At 45.1% G+C, this 15,979-nt stretch overlaps 1 protein-coding gene across 2 annotated transcripts in view; it reads right to left on the bottom strand.

Annotated features, from left to right (window-relative positions):
• The window catches only part of LOC126095714 (heat shock protein Hsp-12.2), a 106,781-nt gene that overhangs the window by 19,819 nt on the left and 70,983 nt on the right, over window positions 1–15,979 (bottom strand). For both annotated transcript variants that reach the window (XM_049910464.1, XM_049910465.1), the window contains one exon: window positions 14,847–15,015. In XM_049910464.1, coding sequence (XP_049766421.1) covers window positions 14,847–15,015 — 169 coding nt within the window. The remainder of the gene's footprint in view (window positions 1–14,846; window positions 15,016–15,979) is intronic.

Here is a 15,979-nt window from a genome sequence, read left to right as displayed (position 1 = left end):
CTTTTCTCAGTTCTACAGAACCAACAAACTATCAGCACCCAAAATACACCAGAGAGGAGCGAGTGATGGCTTGACGTTGTTGTTACGTTATGGTTTTAAAATTGACCATTAGGCACGCGGGCTGCTGCGTCTACGTGCTTAATAGCAAGTTTACGCTCAACATATCGGACGCAGAAATAATGTGTAGTCGCTTCTTGCCTCGTCAATATGTTGCGTCTCTTCCGTCCACGACTACCACACAGTAACCTGCGAACCATTTCACCACACCACAGGCAGCTACAGTTCTGGCAACTAATTCCATCTCCCTATCCACTGGGGTCTCATACACAAGTGATTTTAGATATCCACATAGGAACTAATTAAGGGAATTCAAGTCAGGTGACCTTGAAGGCCATCAAATAGGACCTCTCCTTCCAATCCAGCGACCACGAAATACTCCCTAGTAATTAGTCTTGTCTATCTCGTTTTCTAGCACGAAAGAAAGAATGGAAATGAAAATAAATAGCATAGTACGTGTAAACTTGTACGCATGTCATTTGTAAATAAGCTGGAAAATAGTAATGCTAGACAAAGCGGTAGACAAGTTTACTCCAGTATCTCCCACCCCAGGTTCCACACCTAAAATTGTTCAGAGGAGCATTCTCTATGTCCTGTTGCATTTTTGCACGCTCTTACGGAAACACTCAGTATGTTAACTATCGGTCGTTGTGTGATGGCACTACGTAGTTTTGCTTGTGTGTGTTGCTGGCCGCTGTGGCCGAGCGGTTCTAGGCACTTCAGTCTGGAACCGCGCGACCGCTACGGGTCGCAGGTTCGAATCCTGCCTCGGGCATGGATGTGTGTGATGTCCTTTGGTTAGTTAGGTTCAAGTAGTTTTAAGTTCTAGGGACTGATGACCTCAGATGTTAAGTCCCATAGTGCTCAGAGCCATTTGAATCATTTTTATTTTTTGCTTGTGTGTGTGTGTGTGTGTTGCCGTATTGAGGTTGTTATCGGCGTGGCCGCGCCTACAAAGGGTTTAAATTTCCTTGAATAGCGCTTCCTCGTGGCATTTGTGTCTTAAAAATTACAGAATGTTCTCTTGTGGAAATACCCGCGGTTGTCGGAGATGTCACCCGATTGCATCCCCGTAAGTTGTTTGAAATACACTGAAGCACGAAATAAACTGGTATAGGCATGCTTATTCAAATACAGAGATATGTAAGCAGGCAGAATACGCAGCTGCGGTCGGCAGCGCCTATATAAGACAACGAGTGTCTGGCGCAGTTGTTAGGTCGGTTACAGCTGCTAAAATGGCAGATTATCAACATTTAAGTCAGTTTGAACGTGGTGTTATAGTTGGCGCACGAGTGATAGGACACAGCATCTCCGAGACAGCGATTAAGTGGCGATTTTTGCGTGTCGTCATTTCGCGAGTGTACCGCGAATATCAGGAATCCGCTAAAACATCAAATCTCCGACATTGCTGCGGCCGGAAAAAGATCCTTCAAGAAAGGGGCCAACGACGACTGAAGAGTATCGTTCAACGTGACAGAAGTGCACCCCTTCCGCAAATTGCCGCAGATTTCAATGCTGGGCCGTCAACGAGTGCTTGCGTGAGAAACATTCAATGAAAACTCATCGATACGGGCTTTCGGAGCCGAACGCCCATTCGTGTAACCTTAGTGATTGCATGACACAACGCTTTATACTTCACCTGGGGCCATCAACACCGACACTGAACTGCTGATGACTGGAAACATGTTGCCTTGTCGAGCGAGTCTCGTTTCAAATTGTATTGAGCGGATGGATGCGTACGGGTACGGATCCATGGACCCTGCATGTCAGCAGGGGACTGTTGGAGCTGTTTGAGGCTCTGGTGTGAGGAGAGTGCAGTTGGAGTGATACGGAAACCCCAATATGTCTAGATACGACTCTGACAGGTGACACATACGTAAGCATCCTGTCTGATCATCTGCACCTATCTATGTCTATTGTGCATTCCGACAGACTTGCGAAATTCCAGCAGGGCAATGCGACATCCTACACGTTCAGAACTGCTACAGAGTGGCTCCAGGAACACTCTTCTGAGTTTAAAAACTTCCGCTGGCCACCAAACTCCGTAGACACAAAGACACGAACATTATTGAGCATATCTGGGATGCCTTGCAAAGTGCTGTTCAGAAGAGATCTCCACCTCCTCGCAGTCTTACGGATTTATGGACACTTGGCTGCTGTGACTGGGTCCGGGGTCCGGAGTGACAAAGTAACACCACACCGGCTCCCGTCCCCGCTCACACCGTTGCCCGTGTCCCGCCACGTGGAGGCGGGCTCTATTTGTTTACATCCATTTGATATCTTTTTTTTTGTGCAGAATTAGAAAAACTTACAACTAACACAAAATCAAGTGAGATATTAATAAACAAAACGGAATTAAATATTTAGAAAGAAGGAAGGAAGAGAATTGAATAGAGAAGAGATAGGTATAATATTGCCCGTAACCTGGTTGTGGGCGGCGGCCCGGGTCTTGGAATGACCCTCAAGACGCTGGTCATCGCTCACCATGCTTTTAAGATCTACCATCCTAAAAACGAACTTAACTACTAGAGACTGGGGTACGTTAAAGCTAGAAAATAAGACCAATACCTCCATGTCCAGCCTGCTAAACTTTTTACGCTATACAATAGAGAGGTAACTGATTTTGTGCTTGGCTCAAAGTTGCTAATGAAAGGGTACTTGTGGGCCGGCCGCGGTGGTCTAGCGGTTCTGGCGCTGCAGTCCGGAACCGCGGGACTGCCACGGTCGCAGGTTCGAATCCTGCCTCGGGCATGGGTGTGTGTGATGTCCTTAGGTTAGTTAGGTTTAAGTGGTTCAAAGTTCTAGGGGACTTATGACCTAAGATGTTGAGTCCCATAGTGCTCAGAGCCATTTGAAAGGGTACTTGTGGTAAAAATAATAAAGGTAATGACGCTAACGGTTTGTGTTGAGCCTACAAGGCTGCTAGTAGAGTACATCAGGCGCGAGCACCTCCCGGCCCCGCCGACAACACGACCTGAACGGCGGTTTTCCCCAGGAAGTGCAAAATGGCTAAGCAGCCATGGCTAGAGGACAAATGTAAGGATGTGAAGGCTTATCTCACTAGGGGTAGGATAGATACTGCCTACAGGAAAATTAAAGAGACCTTTGGAGATAAGAGAACCACTTGTATGAACGTCAAGAGCTCAGATGGAAACAAAGTTCTAAGCAAAGAAGGGAAAGCAGAAAGGTGGAAGGAGTACATAGAGGGTCTATACAAGGGCAATGTACTTGAGGGCAATGTTATAGAAATGGAAGAGGATGTAGATGAAGATGAAATGGGAGATACGATACTGCGTGAAGAGTTTGATGGAGCACTGAAAAAGTCGAAACAAGGCCCCAGGAGTAGACAACATTCCATTAAAACTACTGACCGCCTTGGGAGAGCCAGGCCTAACAAAACTCTACCATCTGGTGAGCAAAATGTATGAGACAGGCGAAATACCCTCAGACTTCAAGAAGAATATAATAATTCCAATCTCAAAGAAAGCAGGCGTTGACAGATTTGAAAATTACCGAACTATCAGTTTAATAACTCACAGCTGCAAAATACTAATGCGAGTTCTTTACAGACGAATGGAAAAACTGGTAGAAGCCAACCTCGGGGAAGATCAGTTTGGATTCCGTAGAAATATGGGAACACGGGAGGCAATACTGACTCTACGACTTATTTTAGAAGCTAGATTAAGAAAAGGCAAACCTACGTTTCTAGCATTTGTAGACTTAGAGAAAGCTTTTGACAATGTTGAGTGGAATACTCTCTTTCAGATTCTGAAGGTGGCAGGGGTAAAATACAGGGAGCGAAGGGCTATTTACAATTTGTACAGAAACCAGGTGGCAGTTATAAGAGTCGAGGGGCATAAAGGGAAGCAGTGGTTGGGAAGGGAGTGAGACAGGGTTGTAGCCTCTCCCCGATGTTGTTCAATCTGTATATTGAGGAAGCAGTAAAGGAAACAAAAGAAAAATTCGGAGTAGGTATTAAAATCCATGGAGAAGATATAAAAACTTTAAGGTTCGCCGATGACATTGTAATTCTGTCAGAGACAGCAAAGGACTTGGAAGAGCAGTTGAACGGGATGGACACTGTATTGAAAGGAGGATATAAGATGAACATCAACAAAAGCAAAACGAGGATAATGGAATGTAGTCGAATTAAGTCGGGTGATGCTGAGGGAATTAGATTGGGAAATGAGACACTTAAAGTAGTAAAGGAGTTTTGCTATTTGGGGAGCAAAATAACTGAGGATGGTTGAAGTAGAGAGGATATAAAATGTAGAGTGGCAATGGCAAGGAAAGCGTTTCTGAAGAAGTATAGATTTAAGTGTCATGAAGTCGTTTCTGAAAGTATTTGTATGGAGTGTAGCCATGTATGGAAGTGAAACATGGACGATAAATAGTTTGGACAAGAGGAGAATAGAAGCTTTTGAAATGTGGTGCTACAGAAGAATGCTGAAGATTAGATGGGTAGATCACATAACTAATGAGGAGGTATTGAATAGAATTGGGGAGGAGTTTGTGGCACAACTTGACTAGAAGAAGGGATCGGTTGGTAGGACATGTTCTGAGGCATCAAGGGATCACCAATTTAGTATTGGAGGGCAGCGTGGAGGGTAAAAATCGTAGGGGGAGACCAAGAGATGAATACACTAAGCAGATTCAGAAGGATGTAGGCTGCAGTACGTACTGGGAGATGAAGAAGCTTGCACAGGATAGAGTAGCATGGAGAGCTGCATCAAACCAGTCTCTGGACTGAAGACCACAACAACAACAACAACCATAGGTATCCGTCGGGTTGGGCTCAAAAGAGAGGAACCATAATTAAGATCCTTCCATCCAGACTGTGCACTGCCTCTTAACGGAAGGCGTAGGTCCCTTGAAGAGGTACCTAGCTTTAAGCTCCTTTTAGACATGGAGGTACTGTTAACTATTTACATATTTACATAATGTAACGTAAACTAACTTACGCTAAGGGCAACACACACACCCATGCCCGAGGGAGGAAGAACCTCCGACGGAGGGGAGCCGAAGTCTCCTCTAGTCGAGAGCGCACGATGTCGAAAACGAGCTGGGCCCGCGTGTAGATCGGTGGGGAGCGCTGACCCCAGCCGGCAGTCGGCGGCCGGTGTCTCGCCTTTTATGGGCAGACAGGCAGGCAGGACCGAGTCTAGCTAGGCGCGCCCACTCCCGCTCCTCACCCCACGGGGCCCCAGCCGCGCCACGGCACAAGTGCCGAAGGCCGCGCCGTCCACACGCCAGGTGAGGCGACAACGCCTGATGTATATACGGCCGGAGGTGCAAATATGGGCCCCGCGGCCGCCTGCTACATGCACGCTTAACTACACTACTGGCCATTATAATTGGTACACCACGAAGATGACGTGCTACAGGCGCGAAATTTAACCGACAGGAAGAAGATGCTGTGATATGCAAATGATTAGCTTTTCAGAGCATTCACACAACGTTGGCGCCGGTGGCGACACCTACAACGTGCTGACATGAGCAAAGTTTCCAACCGATTTCTCATACACAAACAGCAGTCGAACGGCGTTGGCTGGTGTGATGCCTCGTGTAAGGAGGAGAACTGCGTACCATCACGTTTCCGACTTTGATAAAAGTCGGATTGTAGCGTATCGCGATTGCGGTTTATCGTATCGCGTCATTGCTGCTCGCGTTGGTCGAGATCCAATGACTGTTAGCAGAATATCGAATCGGTGGGTTCAGGAGGGTAATACGGAACGCCGTGCTATATCCGAAAGGCCTCGTATCACTAGCAATCGAGATGACAGGCATCTTATCCGCATGGCTGTAACGGATCGTGCAGCCACGTCTCGATCCCTGAGTCAACAGGTGGGGACGTTTCCAAGACAACAACCATCTGCACGAACAGTTCGACGACGTTTGTAGCAGCATGGAGTATCAGCACGGAGACCGTGGCTGCGGTTACCCTTGACGCTGCATCACAGACAGGAGCGCCTGCGATGGTGTACTCAACGACGAACCTGGGTGAACGAATGGCAAAAGTCATTTCTTCGGATGAATCCAGGTTCTGTTTACAGCATCATGATGGTCACATCCGTGTTTGGCGACATCGCGGTGAACGCACATTGGAAGCGTGTATTCGTCATCGCCATACTGGCGTGACGGTATGGGGTGACATTGGTTACACGTTTCGGTCACCTCTTGTTCGCATTGACGGCACTTTGAACAGTGGACGTTACATTTCAGATGTGTTACGACCCGTGGCTCTACCCTTCATTCTATCCCTGCGAAACCCTACATTTCAGCAGGATAATTCACGACCGCATGTTGCAGATCCTGTACGGGCCTTTCTGGATACAGAAAATGTTCGACTGCTGCCGTGGCCAGCACATTCTCCAGATCTCTCACCAATTGAAAACGTCTGGTCGATGGTGGCCGAGCAACTGGCTCGTCACACTACGCCGGTCACTACTCTTGATGAACTGTGGTATCGTGTTGAAGCTGCATGGGCAGCTGTACCTGTACACGCCATCCAAGCTCTGTTCGACTCAATGCCCAGGCCTATCAAGGCCGTTATTTCGCCCAGAGGTGGTTGTTCTGGGTACTGAATTCTCAGGATCTATGCACCCAAATTGCGTGAAAATGTAATCACATGTCAGTTCTAGTATAATATATTTGTCCAATGAATACCCGTTTATCATCTGCATTTCTTCTTGGAGTAGCAATTTTAATGGCCAGTAGTATACTTCTCTCCTCTGACGAAGAGGGGCGCTGCAGGCTCAGACCTGCAGAGAGGAATTCCGCCGAACCGATAGAATGCCCTCCACCTAGCAAAATTCACGTTCAATCAATTTGTTCCGGGATGGTCAGTTTTCAGTTACTTACCCATCTTGCCTTTCCGATTTAATTCGCGTGAGATTCTCGATTCGTTCACCACGAACACTGAAATACGCTCCTCATCAAAACGTTATGACGAGACAGATAAGATTCCATAACATATTGACAGCTCTGTGGAAATGAATGAAAGTGAGCGAGCGTGTTGCTACAGGTCTCCTAGTCGTGCAGAGCAAGTCTGAAGTCATGTGGGGTGTGATCGAGGCCCACGATAAAGACAGGCCGCGGCGTGTACGTCACGAAGGTAGCCGTGAGGTGTCTCGCTGGCTCAGCTCAGCAGACTGCGTTTCTAGACCTGTTAACTCGTAACTAGCTGTTTAGATACAGAGAACTGCACCTTCCACTGGAATCCGCTATTATGGGGTCTTATTGTTTATTAGACCTCCAACGATCGGAAGTCTATAGGCCTACTAATAATCTGACGGTTGCACTGCGGTATAACAAAATTAAAATTGTGCCGTAATGATTATCGGTTGCATGAGGCATCTTGTATGAAATGAAGACTGTTACACGTTCATTTAAAAGGCGCAAAATCGTTGTGGAGATGCTCAGTCACCTACAGTTGCAGACGCTGAAAGGGAGGCATTCTGAATCACGGTGCCGTTCACTGTTAAACGTCCGAGAGAGTACATTACAGAGGAGTCAAGCAATATAATACAAATATTTGTAAACGTATTGGGCATAACAGCGATCATAATGAACAGTAAATATAAATGTCATGTGGCTAGGGTCTCCCGTCGGGAGTGCAAGTCTTTCGATTTGACGCCAGTTCGGCGACTTGCGCGTCGATGGGGATGAAACGATGATGATTATTACAACACAACACCCAATCCTGGAGCGGAGAAAATCTCCGACCCAGCCAGGAATCGAACCCGGGCCCTTAGGATTGACATTCTGTCGCGCCGACCACTCAGCTACCGGGGCCGGACGTAATGAACGGTAATAAATATTAAATAGAACACACTTGATCGTAAAAAAACACTTTTATTCATAAGTTGTGACCGATTTCGACCCGATGTGGATCATCTTGGCCCCATACTCTAAAATTAAGCCACCTTCCATATACAATATTTTAGTTCCAATGCAGAAAACTTTTTCAATCAACTATTTGTAATTAAATTAAAAACAGTGATTCCACAGTATTCTGTACGTATTATTAAAGGGTCTATATCACTGGTAATGCTGGACAATGGTTGCGTATGTTTTCTACTGTGTATAACACGGCATGCAAGGTTAACGCTCGACGCTGAACGCCTACTTGCAACCAACGCAAATATGGACATCATTCGAGGCCGAATCGAATGCAGTACGACAGTGGCATAGCATCTTTGATCACTATCGGCAAATTGTCCGCGTCGTTAGGTAACCAGCGGCGTCCCGCAGCCCATATTTGGTGTACGCAAAGTCCTACAGAGTACAGCCACTAACGTAACTGATGCCACTGGCTGGTCAGTTATACTTCTTTTATGCTACATTACGTAAAATTATAACTGTATAACATATAAATTGTTATCTAGATATAACTTACGATAATAGACAGCGTAGTAGTAACGTTAATATTTATGCTATGCGACATATTTCACATACGTTGTATCTTGTGGCTAAAGATGACGTAAGGCGACAGGCAATGGGCTATTTAACTCTATGATGCAGTCACATAGTCAGCAGCTGACATCAGAGGATGGTATACACCGTTCCTGTTCCGTGCCGTAGTCTCCACACGTCATCACTCGGTACAGCATCGCCTAATTTATTTTTAACTTACTGTTTATCATATTTAATGTTTCCCTCTATTTTGCTGTACTCTGAATTACAGAATATTGTCCGAAGATGACCCACATCGGGTCTAAACCGGTCGCCACTTACGAATAAAAATGCTTTTTTGCGATCAACACAGCTCTGAATAATATTTTATTACGACATACTACTACCTCCTACGCAAACTTGTATCTCGCCAAAGACCATAAAGGTAAAATGGAAGAGATTCGAGCTCACACGGAGGCTCATAGATAACCGTTCTTCTCACGGTCCATTCGCAACTGGAACAGGAAAGAAGGTTGGTTGGTTGGTTGGTTTGGGGAAGGAGACCAGACAGCGTGGTCATCGGTCTTATCGGATTAGGGAAGGATTGGGAAGGAAGTCGGCCGTGCCCTTTCAGAGGAACCATCCCGGCATTTGCCTGGAGTGATTTAGGGAAATCACGGAAAACCTAAATCAGGAGGGCCGGACGCGGGATTGAACCGTCGTCCTCCCGAATCAGGAAAGAAGGGAAGTAAGAGTGATACACGAAGTACCCTTCGCCATGCATAATAAAGTTACTTGCGGGGTACAGAGGTCGACTTAGGTTACAATTATGTGCTGGACCCCAATTCGAAACTGAAGCTTTTCCGTTCTCGGGCAATACTCATACCGCGTGAGCTATTCAGGAACGAGTCAAGATTCGCCTTTACAGCTTCAGTTTTGGAAGTATCTCCCACTACGGAACTGGACTGACGTTCGGGACAACAGAGCTTAAAACCCTCGTCCAGCCATCCCAGCTGCGACTCCACGACCACTGACGGAACCAGTTGAAGCTTCCATTTCTTACTGAATTTTCAGAGCACCAATAGCACTCGTGTCTGGTTGCCCACTACGGGGCCGATCGTCCAAACAACCCACAGGTGCTATCTTCGTGATTATTTTCTTCAAAACGGCGCTTGTCACAGGACCTTAACCGGTTCGGATACCCTTCTGTATCACGACTGGTTGCTGAGATAAACGGGCTGTATCCTCAGATGGGAAACGAGCACGGTTTGGTGTTTTTAGCCTATACGTTTCTCCATGCTTGGCACGCTCCGGTTGCCCCACATTTCCCATCCACGAGAGCGCACACGCACTCACGCTCTCTCTCTCTCTCTCTCTCTCTCTCTCTCTCTCTCACACACACACACACTGACAATGCGCCGATAGAAATCTGCGCACGCACGTGCTAAGGGGCGCTTCGGCGTGCATATTCATGAGGCGTGAGTGAATGTGCCTTCGCGAACACTCCGCTTCCCTCAGCGCAGCTGCCGCCGGCAGCCGGCAAGCAGATACTACATGCGGTAACGGGCTCCTCCTTTTTAAACAGCGTGTCGCCTCTACGAAAGACGCGCAACGGCAACTGCAACGTGTTGCACGCCGAAGCTGCAACAGCATTGTTCTTGTTGTGTTCTTCATTCCGGAGACTGGTTTCATGAAGCTCTCTGTGCAAATCTATCCTGTACAAGCCCCTCCACTTCCGAATAACTATTTCAGTCTACACCTACCAATGGAAAAATGCTCCTACTGGAACACAAAAAAGCGAATATGCACCTGTTAACTAAAAGACTGCCTGAAAAGTGGGGTACTAGCTGCCTCATTAACACCTTAAATTTTTTTCCAAAAATTTTGGCATGTGACCTTATTCGCGTTTTTTTTTAACATCCAACTCACCTCTCACTCTCACAAGCTCCCATAACTGTAACTCTCTCATACCCACTAGTCCATCGCTGTAAGTCATTCTCATCCATCCAGTTCCACTTGCTCATTCTAAATGGTTCAAATGGCTGGCTCTGAACACTATGGGACTTAACAGCTGAGGTCATCAGTCCCCTAGAACTTAGAACTACTTAAACCTAACTAACCTAAGGACATCACACACATCCATGCCCGAGGCAGGATTCGAACCTGTGACCGCAGCGGTCGCGCGGTTCCAGACTGTGGCGCCTAGAACCGCTCGGCCACCCATGCCCATTCTAACTCACTCATTCAGCCCAACTTCATGTCAGTATCTCTTTGTGTCTCTCTCTGTCTCCTGTCTCAAAGCCACAGTCTACTTCATTCCGTCATACTACTACAGTCTCCTGTCACTGTAAATGTCTCACTTTTGCTCTCTCTTACTGCTACTATCTCATCCCTTGCTTCTCATTGCTGCTGTATTTTCTTACTGTCACTATTGTCTTTTCTTCGTTGTGATTGTCATAGACTGTGTCTCATTATCACTGGCTCTCACTCTACAATTGTCTCCTCCTCTCTTTCTATACCACAACCACTGTCTACTATCTTCCGATATTTCTTACTTTCCAGTCTCTTCCCAAATGCCGCGGTCTCTTTCTCTTTCAGTATAAAAAAGTGACGGTATGTCTGCGTGCTAAAATTTTTAAAAGTACTGAGGACGGTAGAATGAGGCATCTGGTAACCCGTAACCCCCCCCCCCCCCACACACACACACACACTTTTCACCCAGTCTTTTAAAACAGGGTCATATTCGTCTTTTTTGTTCTCCGATAGGAGAATTTTCCGATTGTTCCCTTCTTTTCCCTGCGACAGCAGGCCACGTTACTCATATGAAAACAATTTTATAGGTCACTAAAATTTTGATATTTTACTTATGTGGTGGTGATGATGATGATGTTTGGTTTCTGGGGCGCTCAACCGCGCGGTCATCAGGGCCCGTACAAAGTCCCAATTGTCACATAATTCAATTTTTACGCAGTCCAATCTAGCCACTGTGACAAAGGAGGAGGATGAGGACAACACAAACACCCCGTCCCCGAGCAGAGAAAATCCCCAACCGGGCCGGGAATCGAACCTGGGACCCCGTGATCCAAAGGCAGCAACGCTATCCACTAGACCACGAGCTGCGGACTTTCACTTATGTGAAACTGGAACAACATAAAACTATGATATTTTATACCTCAGACCGCGTTTTACGTGCACAAAAAATTTTGCATGTTCTGAAGAACAGTACTACATACTGGGGTTGCCAGAACTGTCTGATGATAACGGGACACTGAACAGTATATTCCTCCGTGCTACGTCACTTTATAAACTACGTTTTCGCCTCACACCGGATTTATCATGTACAAATAAGGTAAATTTGAACCACCTTACCTCCGAAACTGATACAGATATCAAGAAAATTTTCTAGGCTCTTCGAGATCGGGATCTTAGGAATATATCGAGAAAATTACAGTCATTTACTGCGCATGACCGTCTTGGAATCTGTGGCTTGGTTTTCTCAGGAGCTACCCATGAACTAAAAGGTGCCTCCATAATTTCGCTAAGATGCACCGTAGACCGCATCTGATGCAAAAAGAGCGACTCGATTTTCTGCATTTTCCTAAACTAGAGGAATATCGTAATATTCACACTTCGGCTCCATACTGTAGGACAGTTAAGTTAAGACGATCTGTACAAACGGTCCCTAGCCAAAGGGAGATCCAAAACACTTGGGCTTACCTTTCTACAAACAGAAGATGAGGCATTAGCCCCAGGAAAATACCGCTTTTATGTGCGGCGTTTTGGAATGTATTAGGTAGTACATACTGGCGCATGCGTACGTATATCATCAGAGCTTATATTAGTCGGCAGCATGACAGTCGAAAGGACAATGGGAATGACACACTTGATAGTGGCCAGATTTTGGCTGCCCCGCATGGGACACACTGTCTCCAAGTTCGTGCAGGAAACTGGGCTTAATACATCCAACTGTGTCACGGGTGCACAGCGAGTACGATTTTTGTAAAAGCTACGAGCCAAACCGTGAATCGGACGTTCACAAAAGCTACAACCCTCTTGGAAGATGTCCTGCGCAGATGTGGACGAAACGTTCGGTTTCTCCAACAAATTCTTTCGACTATGGCATAATAGCGCAGAGTATTTTAATAGAAAGTCCTAATTGTGGATGTCAAACGATTTATGTCACGCACTACTGAACTTTTACATTCAACTTACTCGCTAAGATCGGCTCTGTTGTAAGTATATTTAAGTATGCCCAGGGCCGGTTCGAGAACATTTTTCCGCACAAGCGATTTATTATTTGCCGTTTGCCTCCCCACTTTCCTCTCGTACACTTTCACCAGTGTTATATTTCGCTACTAATTGTGGCTCTGAGCACTATGGGACTTAACAGCTGTGGTCATCAGTCCCCTAGAACTTAGAACTACTTAAACCTAACTAACCTAAGGACATCACACACATCCATGCCCGAGGCAGGATTCGAACCTGCGACCGTAGCAGTCGCGCGGTTCCGGACTGCGCGCCTAGAACCGCGAGACCACCGCGGCCGGCACTAATTGTGGTATGCACAGTATACAAATCTTGCACTTGGTCGCCACAATCAGCCTGACGCCCAAAGCAGTAGCTACTAATTGTGATACGTCCTGTACAGATATATTATAGCTGCCACGCCTCTGAAGGCGTTCCAAGCGGCGCCTTGGGTCGTTTGAGCATAACGCCGGTCCTTGCTATGCCCTACCTAGTAATTTCGTATAAAACTGCGATGAACTAGGAGAACGATAACCGAACGACGGCAATGAGAATTTTAATTAAACATGATTCTGCAAAAATTGACATAACCTTGTTGCAGATAAAATCCACGATCTCTAGTTTTAAAACAGATTTGTTGTCCGACTTGACTCCATTAATTTTTTAAAATTACCGGTTTCGGTCAACAGGAATCATCCTCAGATCTGATTGTGTTGGTTACAAGAGTAAATCACCCAATCATCAGCAAAATTTACGTTGTACGTCATACAATAAAATGATTTAATGAATGTAATAAAATTTTTATTATATGACATAGCATGTTTATTCTGCTGATAGTTGGACGAGTTACTCTTGTAACCGATACAATCAGACCTGAGGATTGTTACAGTTGAACCGAAACCGGTCATTTAAAAAAAAAACAATCGGTACAATCTATTTTAAACATGAATTTTTTTTTAAGGTTGTATATAGCCTTGCAGGGATCTAAAAATAATCAATACAGGAAAGTTGCACAGAATTCCACACTGACCATTTGGCAGTCACTGTTAGTTTATTTCATTTCGAGCACTTACAATGTGTGTTCGTAACGAAAGGTATTTATCAAACGTTCTTTTTTTTCTAATGCTGTAAAGAATATAAACACAGAGATCCGCTACTAAAATTTTGTAAAAAGGTGGAAATTGTAATCTGGCTGAATACTGGCAAACGTGTGTGCTCCCATTTTCGTCAGAAAATCACTCACATCCTCCGACCACTAGCTGCGCGGGATTAGCCGAGCGGTCTCAGGCGCTGCAGTCATGGACTGTGCGGCTGGTCCCGGCGGAGGTTCGAGTCCTCCCTCGGGCATGGGTGTGTGTGTTTGTCCTTAGGATAATTTAGGTTAAGTAGTGTGTAAGCTTAGGGACTGATGACCTTAGCAGCTAAGTCCCATAAGATTTCACACACACTTGAACATTCTCCCACCACTACCTTCCCGATCTCCCTATGTTTGGTCTCCTGAAGACACCTTCTCCTAGTAAAACTTGGCGATTTGGTCTTGGGGAGAGTGCACCATGGAAAGCTTCTTCTGATATACAACTGTACCATCTTCGAATGTCTTTCGGCAACGATGTTCTCCGTCTTTCAATAGACCATTCACTTTGTATCTTTCCTTTAAGTTATAATAACTGGTAGCTCTCAAGCCTTCATAACGTGTCCTACACATTGTATCTTGCTTAGTTTCACAATATTATTTAGCAGTTCTTGTTTCTTTTTCCTCCCATGAAGGTCTTTTGCTTTTGACATTTTTAATATCCAAGATATACGCAACAGACGACGATACAAATACATTTCAAAGGGCTCAATTCGTTTTTCAGCTCTTGGGCCAAGGTACGTGAAGGAGAACAGAGAATGTGTAGCATCGAATCATTATTGTTCTCAATAGCAAACTGAGGTTTGACCTCATAAAGAACTGTCTTACGTCGAGAATTGTTTTTGGTGTGTTCAATTATGGATTTTATATCTCGCTTGAATCGCATTTTTGCTCCAATATTGGTTTACCAAATCATTGAAGAATGTGTGTGTGTGTGTGTGTGTGTGTGTGTGTGTGTGTGTGTGTGGATGGGTAGGAGGGTGGTTGTTTACTCTAGAGGTCTCCGTTAGGTACTTACCAGCAGTTTGTTGTCCACCGTCTTGACAACGATCTCCTCCGGCTGGTATTGGCTGACGTCGAAGCGCAGCTTGAGAACTTTGCTCTGGCCTTCATCCTGGATCAGGGGTGAGTTGAAGCCGTCCAGCCACGTGCGCGGGGAAGATGCGACGTCGGTCGAGGAGGTCGTGCTGCAAAATGGAACCACTATGAGCCACATGCACCACATTAAACTAATCTGAAATGTAAATTTTGTGCTGCTAATACACATTACGATTACGATTATTGCAATGTACGATGTCACTCATCACAGGATTAATCACAGTTTGGAAAAAAAGACGGCAGTACTTAGTTATGATGATGCTGGCAGGTTTGGTGTCCGTTCTGTGTTCAGATTTTCAAAGACTAGACATTCTCAGATCTCAGGTATTATTCAGCACTTTTTGTACTGTCTTCAGTGGGTTTATTTACTTTCTTCCTCGCGTGAAGCTATTAGTTGTTTATGCTGATAGCTTTAAATGTACTACCTAGTCTACAGCTTGTCAACGTTTTTGAAACTGTGGCATTTTTTCCCTTGTTTGTCGTTACACATGCATTTTGTAAGATTTGTTTCCCAAGCACAAAAAGTGTTGTAACATGTTTGGTTAAAAACAAACTACCATGCCTTGCATAAGGCTATAGGCTGACCGGATTGCAGAGAGAAAAAAACTGGGACACTTTTGTTTGTACTTTATACCTAACTTCATTACTACATTAACGCTTAGCTTCTTGTCAATTATCGTGATGTTTTGAAATCGATAATAGGCCTATGACGATGTACCAGCTGAAAACCCATAGCCAGAAAGTATCTTGATTTTGTGAATTGGAAAGGACAATGTATGTACATTACACATAAATAAAATTATTTTCTTCAGAAATAAAAAAAAGACTGATATATACTTTTTTATTGTAAAAGCCTGGATATATTTTCTGTTATGTTCAGTCACTGACCAGGTACCTAGGTACAATTTTTTAATCCTAAAAACTGTGTAATATTACTAACCAGTAACTAGATGCAAATTACATATTTCGTACTAAAATTTAAGATTTCAGACTTTTAGGACAAGTATGCATACATGACAAAAAAATTTTCAATAAACGCTGCTAACACACGCC

The sequence above is a fragment of the Schistocerca cancellata genome, chromosome 8 (assembly GCF_023864275.1).
Source record: "Schistocerca cancellata isolate TAMUIC-IGC-003103 chromosome 8, iqSchCanc2.1, whole genome shotgun sequence".
Classification (NCBI taxonomy): domain Eukaryota; kingdom Metazoa; phylum Arthropoda; class Insecta; order Orthoptera; family Acrididae; genus Schistocerca; species Schistocerca cancellata.
Note: the sequence above shows the minus strand (reverse complement) of the source record. Positions and strands in the feature narration are given on the sequence as shown.